The sequence below is a fragment of the Dermacentor variabilis genome, chromosome 7, assembly GCF_050947875.1.
Source record: "Dermacentor variabilis isolate Ectoservices chromosome 7, ASM5094787v1, whole genome shotgun sequence".
Classification (NCBI taxonomy): Eukaryota; Metazoa; Arthropoda; class Arachnida; order Ixodida; family Ixodidae; genus Dermacentor; species Dermacentor variabilis.
In genome coordinates this window covers 114,792,715-114,810,469 of record NC_134574.1, presented here as the reverse complement: position 1 = coordinate 114,810,469, position 17,755 = coordinate 114,792,715, and the positions used below count along the sequence as shown (strand labels likewise).

General features: G+C 45.3%; 1 protein-coding gene across 1 annotated transcript; it reads left to right on the top strand.

Annotated features, from left to right (window-relative positions):
* The first annotated feature begins 2,478 nt into the window (after positions 1 to 2,478).
* LOC142587796 (uncharacterized) lies at positions 2,479 to 17,027 on the top strand. Its single transcript, XM_075699065.1, has 5 exons — positions 2,479 to 2,617; positions 6,901 to 7,033; positions 12,527 to 12,672; positions 15,687 to 15,819; positions 16,733 to 17,027. Exons 1-5 carry the CDS (start codon positions 2,566 to 2,568, stop codon positions 16,995 to 16,997), a joined length of 729 nt encoding a protein of 242 aa, XP_075555180.1. The 5' UTR covers positions 2,479 to 2,565; the 3' UTR covers positions 16,998 to 17,027.
* Positions 17,028 to 17,755: the final 728 nt, after the last annotated feature.

Genomic DNA, 17,755 nt, shown 5'->3' with positions numbered 1-17,755 from the left:
GCCCAGCATTGGCATTGTGGTATCTCTGGCAAATTCATGTGCGCCACTCAATTCCTGGTACTGCTAAGAAAGCAGACTTGTCACCGCTAGCCCTGAAGCAGTTGTCTCTGCTTCTCCTCAACGAGTCTTATTTTGACCGCATACAGATTTATAAAGACGGTTCCACCAATTCAAATAGTTCTACCAGAGCAGCAGTTGTCGTACCAGACGGCGTCTCTTTGCAATGTAAAGATTCGCCAATACGAGGTCGACAGCAGCAGAACTTGCGGCTCTTCAAGATGCGCCAGTTGCGCGGGCTCCAGCAGCGACCAAACCGTTCAGCCATTTTCTGTGATTCTAAAGTAGCCCTACAAACACTGCTGTTTGCTCTACGTCATGGTATACACGAGCAGGTAGTGTACGAAATAAGGCACACGCTCATAATCACGCGGTCGAGAAAGGCCACGACATTGTATTTCAGTCGTTGCCAAGACACTGCGGAATTGTCGGCAACGACAGCGCAGTTGAAGCTGCCCGTTCGGCTCACCAAAAACATCAACAGGTTCCTATACCACTTTCAAGAACTGATGCTGCGTGACAACTTCACTCAATTTCTCGGCACATCATACTTCTACGATGGAAGTCACCGAGTTTCACCAAGTCACGCTTGCGCTATCTCGACCCTAACCTGAGACTTCGCCTGCGACCTGGACTCTCCCGTCGCGAAACAACTTTGCTGTGTCCCTGCGGCTGGGCGTCGCACTTACTGATTACTGCTCATTCCTGATGAGAATGGCAAACAGTGCGGCGTGCAATTTGTGCGGATGCGATGAGCCTATAGAGCACCTTCTGTGTCACTGCCTATCCATTGACACTCAATGACGTACTTTATAATCGAAACTATACCTGCTAAACACTAGAGCGCTCCCCCATTGTAGGGTAGCCAACCGGGCACGTCCTTGGTTATCCTCCCTAATTTTCCCTCTTCGTTTCTCTCTCTCTCTGTCTCTCTCTCTTGGATTTTACATTTTACTGGTTTAGACTTTGTTATGTTCAGTGCACTCTTGTTCCCGCATTATTATACTTGTTTTTATAACACCTGTAGCATGCGACAGTGTTTTTGAGAGTGCGTATTCGTGCCCATTAACAGAAAACAACGTACAATTTTAGAAACTTTGATTCGTTGACGCAGATTTCTTACAGAACGGTCACCTGCACTATTCACTTGGTTTTTTCCTTTCTGCCCGTTCCCAAGTCAGGAACTGTGTGCACATGCATAGTGTTACTAACAAGTGAGTACCTTTGTCATGTCAGTAAGGTTCCGTTCTTGTGCTAATGCGCTTGAAAGCAAGCAGCCAGAAAAAGGCGAAAGTTACTTTTTTGCCCTACGTGATACCCTTAAGGGTGTTTCCCTTTTATAAGTTGCATTTTAAGACTTGGTTTGTTGCAGCATCAAAAATCAGAGCGAGTGTTACACTCGCTCGTACCAGGTAAGAGCACAACCAGGGTATTCCCATTGTAATAACATTATTTCCACTGGTTTCCAAACCTGCCATGGGAATGGCGACTTATGGTGCCATAGTTACGCCACCCAAAAAATTCTTGGCTTGGGACAGCGTCGTTCGGATGGCATGAGCCCTCGGCTGAAGTAGGCTAACCTGCACGCATTCCCAGCGTGCTGTGCAACACTTCTTAGAATGTTACAGAGACAACCAAAAATAAGCGGTGTTCTTGCGCGAAGACCGCTGAAATAAAATAGCTTTTTTTTTAGTTCACAACCACAAGAAGCAAACTAAATGCAGTGATTTCAGTGCACTAGGGAATATTGAAAATTCTGCTAGCTGCTTCCTAACACATCGTGTTTCACCAAGACATGATGCGGATGTCGCCTCTGAGGTGAAAGTAAATCTGGCGCTCAAAAACTGATCCCGCTATCCTAGCCGCCATCTCTTCCTCACTACATTCTCACTGTTTCCAAGGCTACCTTCGACTGACATGATAGCTTTACACATGAATGTGGCACCTCCGTGAGCGGGAGGTCAGTCATTAGGTGTAGGGCGACTCAATACTGTAGAAAAGCCTACCTGCAGTATTTCAATGTATCCCCTATCACTACTAACAATCGCTGACCTTTCGAAGACGCAGTAACTAAGGCTCTGGCGCGACCGGAGACTAAAAGCGTGAGCGCCAAATTGAACGTCTTGGAAGCCAGAAAAGGGCAACTGGCTTATTTACTAGGTTGTATTCACCAGGACATCAAGATTCGATGACAAAGAGCCAGCAACAAAATCGCCACACCATCAAGACGCTCAATGGGAAAAGAAAAGAGAAAATAAGCGATCAAGCTAAAAATAACCTATGGGCCCATGCACGAATGTGAGCACGGGGCGTGGTAGCGTGTAGGGCGCTGCGTCTGTGAAGGGCGCAATCATGAAGGAACCTAAGTGAGGAAAACTTTGCCCGTTTTTACTTGTTTACAGAGGGACTTTCCTTGATTACAGCGCTGAAGTTCCAAGTCATTCGGCAGCGCAGAATCCTAGCAGAGCACATCGACAATAGCAGAGAAGACTGGATTTACTTGACAGCATGCTCCGTCCTCGGCCCACCAGCTTTTTTGCTGTCTTCATCATTACATGTGGTGAGTGTAGTTCAGGCTTTTACGATATTACCGCTCATTTGCTCTCTTACTTTCAAGCTGGTAAAGTAAGTTTTAGGACGTCTTCTGAACATTTGAAATGAGAAGATAGTTTTATTACATAAGGTAGTCAGTCCGATTAGGGAGGTTTTTCTTCGGGCCCTAACATAGGTTTGGTGAAACAGATGATTATTCTTTTTAAAGCGAAACAATTTTTTTTTTTGCTCGGTCGCCAGCGAAGTAACATCGGTCGGGGTATCATTGGGTGGGTGTATCGCATGATAGAACTAGACATGTCTGCTTATATAACGCAGAGTTGACAAAAGAAATTATTCCAGTGAGAGCACAAGTTCTGTCTCTTTGTTGCGCGTAATAAGACAATATTGAATCACGACATGAAACCTGTTCATACAGTCATTGCTTATAAACTGCCCCTCGGCACTTTAAACTCTGGGACCTACTCCTGTTCTAATATTCACCATATACTCTCCGGTATCCACATATTTTTCAATAGAACCTTTAAACCTTTAAATCACAGAGACGTCTTAATATAATACATAATGGTACTCAAAGACTTATTTCGTTTTAAGTTTCTTACATGTGGGCAGCCCCAGTCTCGGGCCATTGAATAAGTTCCCATTCTAGGCCAAAACGTGCATCAGCAGATAAAACGCACCGCAGAGGGAATAACGGTAAGGAGAGGCTTATAGGGGCACAATTCACAGTGCATATGCAAATACATATATGGATTTCATACATCTATGTTCCAGAGGCATATATATATATATATATATATATATATATATATATATATATATATATATATATATATATATATATATATATATATATATATATATATTTATATATGCCTCTGGAACATAGATGTAAGAAATCCATATATGTATTTGCATATGCACTGTGAATTGTGCCCCTATAAGCCTCTCCTTACCGTTCTTCCCTCTGCGGCGCGTTTTATCTGCTGATGCACGTTTTGTCATGTGCTGCTGTATAGACTTGCCAGTCGAGTAATAAAACCAGTGCCACTAATTTACGCAAGCAAACAGATAATACTTACTTGCACTGGGCATCGTCAAACGCCGACGGTTTTCTTTCGGGCTCATCGGGAGATGAGATGATCTGATTTAGCTCGATTTCACTCTACGAATGTCGAATCCCTTTCATGGGTGGTTGGCCAGAAATCAGGTATTATTAGTCACCTGGCGGAGTGATGGCTAAGCGAACTTGCCTCGCATTTCCTGTAGCAAACGGGTAGTGTTGGAGGCATCATTCGTCTCATGCGGCGTACAAGGTGATTGCACCTCTAGATATAAAAAAAACCGCAGCAGGTTGAGCGAGGCGGTAAAACTGCATGTTTACCTAGAGAGAGAGAGAAAGACAGAACGTGAGGAAAGACAGGGAGGTTAGCCAGTGTAAGTACCGGCTGGCTACCCTGTGCTGTGGAAAGGGGTAAAGGGAATAAAAGGAGAAAGAAGGAAAAGAACACAAAAATTCACACGCTAACGCGATGCCACTCGCAGCAACATTCAAAGACGGACGTACAATTCACAAGCCCTTAAAAACTTCAGCAAACCCCTTAAGGCCTTCAGTGCCGAATCCCGTCTGGATCAGTGTCTTAGAACTTTTTCTTCTGCGAAGGGGCGATTGTCCAGTTTTTCGAGCGCGGTCACGGGCACTTTTCTTGACACATTGTAATGGGGACAGTCAAAGAGGAGGTGGTGGGTCGGCTCCTAGCAGTAGCACGTGTCGCAAGTAGGGCTGCCAGCCATTCCAATGCGGAAGGAATAGAAGTTCGTAAATGCCACGCCGAGCCACATTCGGCACAGAAGTGTTCCTTCCGCTCGTGGCAACCATGGTGGAAGACAGAGTTGCAGACGTAGATCCAATCTGTGGAGACGTGCGTTCGTGAATTCACTGGTGTTCCACAGGGTCTGCGTAAGCTCGCGTGAGCGCGAGCGAAGACTTGTGGCTGCATCTGTTCTTGACAGTGGTATTGGTGTAATATGGGCACCATCGTGGGCTGATCGGGCAGCGTCATCCGCACTGTAACTTCCCGAAATTCCACAGTGACCCGGTATATTCACTGGTAGATGATGTTGTGCCCCTTGTTGATTCCGTGATGGAGGAGTAGTCGGATGTCTGCGACTAATTGCACATTAGGTCCGTGGTTGAAAGAGGCCGTCAGACCCTGGAGAGCTGCCTTCGAGTCACAAAAGATGGACCATGAATGTGATGACTTGCGACCGATAAACTCCAGAGCAGCACGGATAGCTGCGAGTTCTGCAGCCGTCGATGATGTAATGTGAGACGTCTTCAATTTGGTGGTGACAGACTTAGCTGGAATTACCACTGCTCCAGCTGAAATTTTAGAGGAGACAGAACCGGTCCACGTAAACGTGGATGCGTTTTTTTGCGCTTGTGATGCAGGCATGTTTGCCTACCTTGGCGAACAAATCAAGCAGAACCTGAAGGAAGGTGACGATACCACTCGAGCGCTGACTCACGAGTGAAAGTTGAGTGCAAACATGTCACATATGAAAACAAAAAGTCAGGCATGCTCAAAACCAGCAGCCCTGAATAACTCAAGGAAAACACCGCGCCGCACTATAAATTCTCACCGAGACCAGATTTCATACAAGGTCAAGCCATTATTGTATCTCAAGGTCGAGTTCTTTGAAAGTAGCGTTGTTGACTTCTCAGTTATGGACGCGTGGCCACGTCTCTTAATCTGCTATATGTTCAATCTATATATGTTCAGTCGTGCCTACGTACAAATACCTGGGAGTAGTAATTACATCAGATCTTAGGTGGAATGAACATGTAACATACGTTTATAATAAAGCAATGAAGAAGCTAGGCTTTTTAAGGCGATCAGTAGCAAACGCTTCACCTGAAATAAAACTTTTAGCACATAAAACATTCATCCGACCCATTCTAGAATACGCTGCGATTGTTTGGGATCCGAACACACAAACCAACATCACTAAAATTGAGAAAGTCCAAAGAAATTCAGCGAGGTTTATTTTCAATTCGTACAGCTGGCGCACGCCGGCATCATCTCTTCTAGAAGCTGCAGAACTGGAAAACCTTGCAATAAGGCGTTACCGGGACACAATGAAAATTTTCTTGTTGCTCTATAATAGTCAATTAGGAACAGATAAAACAATTTATATTCTACCGGCTAGCCACCGCTGCGCGCGCTCTTATCACAACAAAAGGGTTAGAGATTTTTCCTGCAGGACCAAGCATTCAAAAATTCTTTTCCCGCGCACGATTTCCGAATGGAACGCATTACCTGCCACAACTGTCGACTGTCCAACGGCTTCATCTTTTCGTACTGCACTTTGTGAATAAACTATAGCGTTCATCTATCGTTTTTACCACTCAAATCATGATTGTGAAAAGGTTTCTCTTATGCTGTTTGCTATGCAGGTCTTTGTTCAGGGTCTGTTATCTTGTTTGATCTTATTTCGTACTTTTTCTTTGTTCCACATGCCTACTCCTGCCTAAGGCCTGGTAACAAGGCTGGCAGTACTTGTAAAATAAACAAATAAATAATATGTTTCCGCATTAGGTGGGTATTTTCGTTATTGCTCCTGCACATCACATGCGTTTCATCCGCTACAAGTCTACAACCAGACGCTGAGAAACTCAATGACAAGTGTGCTTTGTCTGCGCTTCTCAATCAACAAGAATAAAAAACAACGTACAGCACGAAGGACAAGGGCCGCGAGAAACGACATACACTGTGCAGTGTATGCCGTCTCTCGCAGTCCTTGTCCTTCGCGCTGTACGTCGTGTTTTATCATAAATTACCAACTAGCCCAAGCAACCACCCTAGTTTACTGCAAGAATAGTTCGGTTGTGCGATAGCGTCTTAACGTGTTCTAGGAGTCAACAGTCGTTCTGCCCTTGCTCTTCAAGTGTTCTAGGGTGTTGCTGCCAAGATGCCACCGCGGGTTTCTATGGAAACACTTATTGCACTCTCGTCGCCAAAAAAGGCAGTACCACTCATCATTACACATCACTAGCGCCTAAGAAGTTTGCAGGGACGACATGGCCCCAATTAGTACACGACCGGGGTTGTTGGAGAAGTATGGGAGAGGTCATTGCCCTGCTGTGGGCGTAACCAGGATGATGATGAGGATGATGATGATGATGAATGACTAAGAGTGAACAGTCTCGCAGTTTCCTATTTTTAATCTGCATCGTAGCTTCGGCATATCGCATGACGCTGAGCAACTAAAACGCACCTTGTCGCGCAGCCCTGGGCCAAGAGCTTCCTTTCAAGCCTGGCTGCACGAAAGAACAGCTGAATGACTGCGGCTCGGACTTCCTCATCTACAGCAACGTCACGCGGCTCCCCGCGAGTGGACAAGAATTCCTCAACAACTGCGAGTATGAACCCTAGGCGCATAAGTATTCTTTTTTCTTTGTTGTTTGCCATTTCTTGTAGATGTTGTTTTAGCGTGGTTCCAGCCTGTACTATAGAAAAACCATGTTCCATTACTTAGTGCCAAAGTGCAACGATTGATAGAGGACGTAGCCGATAGTTGCAGATACAACACTCGCGCTCCCGTATACAACGCGGAATGAAAACAGGTGGATAAATAATTCACAGTCACTTAAGTATCCTTGTGTGATTGGAATGCGAAAGCATTATGTCTTCTCTAGTTATTTGGTTACTTCCATGATATGGTGAAGCCATACACTGTCAGGCGTCTTTCACAACTCCACCATAATCCGCCTTGCTCAAATTTTTACCAACCTCACTCCACCCTAATCCAATTTAATCCACTTTGCTCTAATTTTCACCACCCATAATCCAACTTAATGCCTATTGCTGTAATTTGCACCAACCATAATCCAACCTAAGCCGCTATAACGCTGCAGCCACCTGGCTGCGATGTGACGTGTTCAATGACGCACGCACTATGCCCCCCTTAAGTCAGCCAGAACCGCGGAGCCGCCGTGGCGTAGAAAAAGCGTGCTCCTTTCGCAACCCGGAGACCGGCGTCCGTTTCTCACCGAGACCCAATTGCAGCGAATTTTCTTTTCAAATACATTAATTCAGTTTGTTTACAGGAGTCTCCATACATCTCCACGAGAAATCCGACGTCAATCCGGGCATTTTTTACGTAGTTTTACTGTTTGTGCCGTCGGCCATAATTTTTCAACCATCGGTCGATCCCACCGAATTTTCTGCCTCATGCGGCCTATAATGATTTCGCAATAAAATGCGGCTCTGCCCATATATCAGCCTGCACAGAGCGGGATGGCGACTGATGTCTACGGTACGCCGCGTTGCGTACAGATGGAGCGTTGGTCGTGAATGTCGCCGCGCCCGCTAGAGGGCAACAAACGGTGCAAAACACTTGCAAAGTACGGTCGCCAGCTGCCGAGCCTTAAACTTACAGGACGCGCGCAAACAGCTAGGCGTCAGTGAGTAGCAATTAAAAGGTGAGTACGTTGCTCATCCACATAATAGACAAACATATCAAAAAGCATACACGAAAAGCCAACGAAATGCTTCCACCTCTAACAGTTTACTTATTTAAACATTGTGGTTCCGGGCTAAATGGTCGAAAATAAAGAAAAATACTCTAAAGAAAGCTTCTCTTCTTGAACGCAGGCACGCATACTGTCCTATCCAGCTGGCTTAGGATGGCGTGCACCTTATTCAGTCTCATTTTTGGCTGTTTATATATAGCTTGAGCCTCCCCCACTGATCTATACAGTCTTTCCTTCCCTATTTCAGCAATACGGTGCAGAAGACAGAGAGAGAGAGAAAGACAGAGTGAAAAGAATGCAGAGCAAGGCAGGGATGTTAACCAGAGGTAGTTCCGGTTGGCTACGCTGCACGGGGGAAGGGGGATAAAAAGAGAAAGGGAGTTAAAGGGGGAGATAGAGAGAAAGAGGGACAAGCATGAACAAAGCGCGTACATATAGAGTTATCATGAAATAGCCCATAGGTATCGCTTGAGGTGTCGCGCGCTCCGACCACCGGCCCAGCAAGTCGATAAAGCGCAAGCGGTCGCGTTTAGGCGACTCCAGACAAACACATACCCACACCCAAAGTACATTAACAAAGTCGCAGGGGGCAAGGAAAGCGACCAACGCAGGCTCTGTTCAGAAACAGGAACACTCACACACATAATGTGGGAATGCAACTCGCTCCCGTTTTCTCATCCCCCCGTCAGCAGCGAGACTGGATGGACTCAGTTCCGGGGACGTCGACCGACAGCTTGAACTGATGGACTGGGCGGAGAAGGCCAAGCAGGCCCAGGGCCTTACTTGAGCCCGATCCCTCAGCCACGTCTTCCTTTACCCTTCCTCCTTTAAATAAAGTTTACCGCCACCACCACCTGTAGAGCGGTAGAGGGCGGCATTCTTAAAGTCTATCGTGAAGCCCCGTAGACCGCAGTAACCTTAATAACGCGAGTAAGGCCTTCAACGCGGATGTTCTTTCGGAGCACTTACCTAAAGCTTTGAGTTCTGATAGCGGACGATTGTCCAACTGGTCCAGTACGTGCAGCAGACAGTACTTAAATACACGCAGCAGGCACGGAGTTAATGTTTATCAAAGATCGCCTGTGATCCCATTCGCGTTGCTCGTCCAATTAGTTGCAGACATCAATCAATCAATCAATCAATCAATCAATCAATCAATCAATCAATCAATCAATCAATCAATCAATCAATCAATCAATCAATCAATCAATCAATCAAAAATTTACCTTTAGTTAAACAATTCGCCACCACGCAATCGAAAACGGGCAGAACATCATCTACCAGTGGATATCGGGTCCCTGCGGAATTTCGGGAAATCGTGGTGCAGATATGAAGTTTAACTCCATTTCTCGACAACGATAATAACGAGTCTTTCAGGGCCCCTTTAAGAAAGCGTGCAAGAGGAGTGCTGCTGCGGGACACGCCTCCATAAACAACACGTTTTTTGCAGTTGCAATACGTGGTCTCGCCGTATTGATCCAATGCTAAACGCATTACCGCCGGCAATCATCGTAAGGTGGGCTCTTCCGAACTTGTTTCTATATTTAGTTGTTCATTTACAAATACCACAATCACATTGGACCAAGTAGGCGGGATTTAGTAGATAGTCATTAATAAGTCAGAGGTACGCATTATGCAAAATGCAACTTAACTTGTATGTACGCATCATAAGTAATAAAGAAATATGTTGAAAACATGATGCAGCAGAACAGAACGAGCACAAGTATTTTTAACAAGTATTTCAGTAGAGGGAGATGCAGTGATACAAGCTCTAATTATATGCTGATGTCAGCCTGGCTGATCACCTCACATGCTATTCAAGGTGCTGGGTGACGACTATGATGCACACAGTGATCACATAGGCACGTAAGCACCACATACAGTCGCACGCAGGCATATATATATTCACTATAGATTTATTTATAAAGTGTCCTTAAGGCTTCTGGCCCACAGGGGCGTCAGCAGCGCTTTCTTGGAGCGTAACGCGCCGGTGTTGTTTTGGCACTGTCGAAGAACGCGCTGCAATTCCAAGTTCGAGTCCCGTTGCAAGTGTGGTGCCGCCTTCAAAAATTATATGAAAAGTAGCGGCAGCAGTCGCACAGAACATGTCGCAAACTTTCACGTGCTTTACAGTCAGACGTCACCATTGGTCATTCCGTCCCTTGAATTTTGACTTGCAGTAGTTAGTGTAGGCCAGGTTGGGTCTGATGCAATGAATGCATGTTTGCATGGACTCGCATGTGAGGCCTCGCGGCATATAAACGTCACAAAAATGGATCGATTTTACACAGGGGTCTGTACTGGTGGCTTGTACCTGTCCATAGGGATCGCTGTAAACACCACACGTACGTGCGCAGATACTAGCAACGCCGCGTATTTTCTGGAGGAAGGTATCTAGATCATTTCTCTCGAAGCGTCGTGTGTAGATTTTGCAGCGCAGTGAGCCTGCACATTGTCAGTACAACACAACGACGTGGCATAGTTCGCCGACATTGATGCATAGGCGTCTGACATCGACGACGAGTTGTTCCTGCATGCGCAGTGATTCCAGGGACTGCATGACCGCCCTTCGATCGGTGAAGATGACCCAAAACTCAGCTCTCTGGTCTATGATGTAAGCAAAAGTTATACCCACGATGCAGCTAGTTCGGTGGCTGTAGCTGAAGTGCGGTCGGTGACTGAAAGCGGCAGAGATCGCAACGCTCGCACAAGGAATCGACACACCAATGGCTGATGGTGCAGGCGTTACGGAGCCATCAGCTTAAATATTACGGTGAGCCGTTCAGCTCGTGATAATGTGTTCTAGAGTAAAATATGTCAGCGCTGTCACGGGTGAATTTTTTACTTGTTCTTGAAACCATGCGCTGACGCGACAGTTCACCACGACGGAAAAGTATCTCATTAGGTACGAACTTGTGTTAGCTTAAACGGCAAGCTGAGGCATCACAAATACGATGAAAATAGAAAGATGAGCGCTAGTACAAAATACCACTATATGCAGTAGCAGCAATACTAAGGCGTAACAAGAAAGCATTTCGCGTTGTATGGCCCGATAAATACTTCTACTCTCGTTTTATATATCAGAAAGCGTGGGCGCTATAACGTAAAACTATTCCAAACTTTTCTATTCCAGTTCTGCAATCAGCCCACCGCCATTGGCCCAAAACATTTTTGGACCACCCCCACTTCACCTGTCTGTCAAGCGACGTCACGAAAACCGCGATAGCTCTCCATCTGATATGACGTGTACACACTGATTATGCATGGTTTGACCGAACAAAACAAAACAAGTTATTTTTTATTCGACGCGTTTTTGCCATTAGCCCTCGGCTATTGGTCAAAAGTTTTCGGGCTGCACCCACTTCACCTGCCTGTCACGCGACGTCACAAAACCGCAAGAACTCACCGCGTCAAAGTGACGTACGTGTACGCGTTACAGATGCATTAATATGCCGAACAAAACTGAAATTTCTTCTGAATAGCCGCAGGCTGCCCCGTTCCGAAAGGTATAAAATATGGCTGCCGCCGATCGCTCAGGTACTGGCTACCTGCACTTGCCGGATAGCATGGGTTTCTTTGCGTATAATAAAACTTTTTGCGCGGCCGTGTAACGTTTTCGAGCACTTTCGGCTCGTTTGCTACCTCCTTCTGCTAACTCTTCTTTGTTGCGGATCCGTTTTAGCGTCATTCTTAAGCTTCCGCTGCACGCCGCCGCGATTTTCGACCAGCAACCGCAAGCTAAGTAACTGAAAGCGGACCAATCGCAGGCGCCGGCACCACCCTCTTCATCCGGATTTTCAGTACAGCGGCTCGGCCCATCCAATCCCTCTCCACTTGAGCGTGCTCCTCACCTCTTCTCAGCCAATTAGATAAGACAAGCCGCTCAGTGTAGGCAATGTTATTCGTTTTTCAAGCCAACAAAAGGTACCTCCTATGAACGAGGAGAGCGTTTGATTGGTCTGTTCAGAGAACCCTGCGGGTGATCGCCCGATGCTTTCGTCGACGGTTGCGCAAATTTGACGTCAGTAGATTGGAATAAAAACATATTGGAATAGTTTTACGTTATAGGGCCCCTTGTTTATCCCATACTTTAAAGCTCATTTTCATAAATTCACAAGGCCTGTGCCCTTTCGTGGTAAACATATACAAATAGACCCCAAGTGTTCATTTTCCGAACAATGCAAAAATAAGAAAAACTTCATTCGTCCATTGCCCAAGCACTGCCGCCGTGAAGTGAAGCATCATGAATTTTTTTTTTCTTTCACGTACTGCCGTAGCGTCTCTGACACCGCCTGTATCGCTACGCATATTTAACGCACGTTTCCAACTTCTAGATGTGCGTAAGAATCAATCAGTAGGTCTCATTTTCAATCATTGCAGGTACCTGTCTAATCAGCTGTCATGTGCCCTAAAATTCTCGAAAGAGTGCCTGGAGGGCCTTCCAAGAGTGGCTGCCCTTCTAAGCTTGAAAGGTATGGAGGAACAATACGAAGCCGTCTGCACTGAAGGTACCGAGCACAACGAACGTGAGTGATCCTCCAACGGCAATTCTGTGCAGCATCCGGCATTACCTTTTTTTTTTCACATTCTCGCTTTTCAAAGCAAAGCTTTCCATATGAAAATGGTTCGCGGTAATGTCTGTGACCTCGAGAACCATCTTCGAGAAATTTCGGCTTATTTTTTTTTTCTTTATTCTGGTCCTTAAGCAGTGCCGATAACTTGTGATTGCATTTTACTGGGCCGGAAACAAGGCACACGCCTATGCTTGTAAACTGCAGTTGCAAGTCTTTTCTGCCCAGCTAAAAGATTGGAATACGCTGTAGTGCTTTATTTTGCTAAATATTATTACTAGAGGGAACTCGGACGCTAGTGTTTGAGGGAGCTGCGAGCATGGCGGTTCAGGCAGCGTGGAAATTATTGTTAGTCCGAGGATTTGGCCTAAGCTACACCCTTATGGCTCGCAGTGGCTTTGTGACTTTGTAAGCTGGTCAGTTTAAAGCAAATATTTTGTTGTAAGTGGTACCATCCTCACTATTATGCACGTGCGCAGGTTATTACTGCCTTAGTCGTTTACACAAATAACACTGCTTTGAAAGTTAGGCCACTTGAGGCAGATAACGCTTAATAAACAAAGCCACGATTGTGAAAATAATGGTGAAACATGTATCAACCATCATTCTGATGAAAACGGAACAAACGCTTCGTCTGAGTTCCATCTCGTAATTTCACAATAAACTGGGGTTATCACATAAAATCAATCCAGTCGTTTGTTCACATTGCTCTTAATTCCATAAAGAAAGACGTACACGATGATGAGTTGTTTATGAATAAAAATACTCAATGTATCGTGCAGTTACGGAGAAATATTTTGAGGTCACATTCGACTGTGACATGCTTTGACAAAAGAAAACATATTAAAAAGATGTTCTCCGAATTTGAGCACAGCTCTTGCATTGATATGAAGGCCCGTGAATTCTTTGGTACACCGACTTTGCGGACTCGCCACTTGACGTTTATGCAATGTAGCTTCAATTAAGACACCGAGTCTTGGGAAAACCTAGAAATAACACATTTATTAACAATAATTTGTTTACAGAAGCCGGAGTTCAGAATTCCCACCACTTCTAGGACTACTGAGAGCAGCCGACTCGTAATTTGGTATATATAATCGCGTGCTTTCGTCGGATTCAATTCCCACCTTAAAGGCCGATCAACTGATACAGCGAATAACGATGAATAATGATCCGCTACAAATCAGTATCTTTACGCTGCGAGCGCGTAGCACAAGAAATGCATGTATAACTTTTGTTTCAATTTCTCCCTCGCCACAAATACGTACAGCAGAAGATTGGTAAAACTTACTGACACTTTTATCTTCAATTGTGTATCCGCTTTTCAAAAATTTAAAAGCAATTTCCGCTGAAAGGGGGGGGTTAAGGGGAGGGAAATTGACAGAAGATCGGTCTTTTGTACTGAGGGTCCCAAGTTCAAGGCCCACCGTTAACGACACGTAGACTCGAAACGAGGCGAAACAGGAACCTATATATCTATACATATCCCAGTGTGCATATTATCAGAAACAGATTGTGTGTACGTGCGTGTGTGTGTAGTTTTCTTCTCCTTTTTTTCCTTTTTTTTAATCCTTCTCTCTCTCACCTATCGCATCCCCTTGCCCCTCGCCCAGTACAGGGTAGCCAACCTGAGATAATCTCTGGTTGACCTCCCTGTCTTTCCATTGCCTTTCTCTCTCTCAGGCAAAGAGTGCTTCATATCGAAAATAAGCAGTTTTCAGCGATTCCTCTTGAACTGCACTCGTTTGCGGCAGCATAGCTGGCACGATGCTTTTATAAATAACGAGTTCTTTGCAATGAGTGGCACAGCAGTACACTTGCAATCCTGACGCGTAAACTCCATCTCTTCACAATGTCGCCTGTACCTCCTATATTGTAAAGAATCGTAAGAAACGACTTCGAATTCGAGTTCGATCATGCTTTGCAGCCTATCTATGGACGCATCCGAGGGAGAGGTGTACTAATACTTGCTTGTCTCGCGTAAACGGATGTTGTCGTTGCCGATTCACGACGTCCATTTCTGTCAGCATACAACCAATCGTGAGCACGACGATACCTGTATTTCTTGTAGCGGCGTCTGCTGCCGTAGCGCCAAGGAAGTATTCTGCAGCTTCGTCTCTGCACGGCAGCGTCACTGACAATTCCAGCAGTACAGTAAGTTCAGGAACTAGGCCTGAACTTTACCTGCACTTTTCAAAACGAACGGCACCTTGGAGGGGGTCTCACGCTTGCGCTGCCTAAACAAACTGCGAAGTGCAGCACTGCTTGAACTAGTTCACGAAGCGTCGGCAAATCGAACGGACCTTTAAATGCGCGTTACCGCGGTGGGAGCAGAACGGTAAAATTTGCTTGCACCTACATGGCAACAACTTAAAATTACGCACATAATGTGTGCTTTTGGAGAGCATCTCAACGAAACATTTTACTCAATATGTCGGGCTTCGCTTAACGTTGACTCGAAAAAAGTGCGTTTTATCTGCTGTAATTTTTTTGCTGCACTCTATGGCAAGGGAGAAGCTGAGGGTGAGAATTCCTGACGATGGCCGTTATAGTTGCAGCAGCAGAAGGAACTGTCAGAGAGACAGACACAAAAAAAACAACACTTTAGTGGTTCAAATCGCTGTCGCGGTGAGATATTATATTTGTATTTGCAACAATCTTCAAGTCTTCGTGCGCAGCTATATTATGCATTCATGTTATAGCTGCACAGCACGAAAAAATACATGTGCACCAGGTGAAGAAAGGACAGCACGAGCGCTGCCTTCAAAATGACATTTATTACACGACAGAGTGGGAAAAGAACGCAAGAGTAACGAAACATGTGCGTGCGCATCTTTGCGCTTTGCACAGTGCGCACACAGCTAGCGCTGGCACTGCTTTTCTTCTTTTTTTTTTTCACTCCGCCTTTGTCATCTTAGCCTCTGCGCATTGGCCGCTTCTGCCCCTTATCGCACTTGGGTCTCTCGCAGTGTACGTGAAGGGCATCGGGTGCATGAATGAAGCTGGCGACCAGTTGCACCGCTGCATGGTCACCATGCGCGACGACATGGAGACCGGTCTGGTGGCTGCGCCACGAGAGCAGATCATTTATTACTCCTGTTGGTGAGTACAGCATTTCCACTGGCGCAACTGTGGTTGACGCAGCCACAGAAGATGGGACGTCATGATATTTCAAGCGAGCCGCGTGAGCGACAAATATCTTGGAGTTAGTGCACACAATGTCTAGAGCACAGCTCTGGCATTTGTACTGATTGATTGGCGCTGTATTGCAAGAAATCTAGCTTTACCTAGATTTTTAAGAAACCGATGTGTTATTATTCATTGAAGCACAAAAGTAAAATTAATCTAGCTTTAGCTAGATTTCTAAGAAACCGATGTGTTATTCATGGAAGCACAAAAGTAAAAACAAAGTAAATTAATTAATTTAAAAAGTTAATTCGCGTAACTACGTTCATTGTTAAATTGAACATTCAAATTTCACGTAGAGGTAATGGCTGCCTCGTCGGGTAATTTTCAATGACAACCTTTCAACTTGAATGGGCAGTCTTTGAAAAGTTTGGTGCAGCTAAAAAAAGAAACGCCCCATATATACGACAGTGCTCCCCGATGTCATTGCGATTTCAGTCTAAGTTAGCCCAATAAAATGACAAATTCATTATTCTCGAACCTAGCACGTTTAGCAGTGCTAAGATTCATTGTCAGTGTACAACGGTAGACTATCTAGCACATACACCTAGGCTTGTCTTATGTACATCTCTTGTATGTAGTATTTGTTACGGCGGACTTCCCGGTGTGGTGGGGCCAGTCAAGCGCGCTACCACAGTTTTTGTTCTCACTGCCTTCAATTGCGCATAATTCGCAACAATCATATTGATTGATTGATTGATTGATTGATTGATTGATTGATTGATTGATTGATTGATTGATTGATTGATTGATCTTGTTAAAGTGTCTATAAACGTTGTAATGTCTATTTTGAACCTGCGTCCTCTCTTATGACTGTTCGCCCTTGCAGTGCGTTCCACAAGATCCAGGACTGCTTTGACGATGCCCTGGCTCAGTGTCCCAACACAGCCGCAAAGGAATTCATGGACGACGTCATGGAAAAGGTCTTCGGGGAAGTCTTGGGACTCGTGTGTGGCCAGTACTCGAGAGGCTCGACGGCCTGCAAGGAGTTGCCAGCATTGACGCCACCGGATTCCGAAAACTTTGGCAAGATGGACCTCTTCGAGCTAGCCATACAAAACGCGGCCATCCTAGGCACAAAGGGCAGTTCGTAGTCGTGGCTGGAAATAAAGCGTTCAGCGCAACAGGATGCTTCTTTGTTTTTCCGCGTCCCGTAGCCTGCGTAAGACGCCCTAATTGTAACCAATTCCATTTGACCGAAAAGCGTATAATTTCAGTCGACAGTGTCTGTATAGCTACGGCTCCGAACAATGTCTCTTATTGAAGACAAAGTCGTGAGTGCCTTCACACAGAACGCCACACTGAGATAAATTCAGAGAAAAGGGGGATGGAGGGGGGGATATTTAAACAAACCCATGCGCCGACTGCTTCTGATTTGAGCCTGATAGATTGTATCCCTGTTCGACGCAGCTACGTTATCTGTAAGTGGGTCTGTCCTCGAGCCCTTCCGCAATTGACATGCGCTGCTATCTATGACTTGTGCTGTAATCAATAGACACCCATCTGCCACCATTTTAAGAAATGTTGCAACCTCCTAGCCGGAAATGCGCTGCAAGGACACCTGCGAGAACCAGCTGCAGCACAAAGTGGTAGTTCTCGCGTATTTTTCTTATTCTATAATAATACAGGAGTGGATCACGACACCAGCGTGCAAAAAATTTGTCGGCTACGTTTGCCGCGAATGCCCTTTTGTTGTTGCACCAAAATTTACAAGCGAATGTTGGCAACAAAATCGATACAAATGCGAGATCACATTTACACCACGAAACCAAAACAAAATTAAAATTTGTTCATCTTTATTTCATAATATGCGGAGTACATATCCCTACTAAACAAACAGCGGAATGTTATC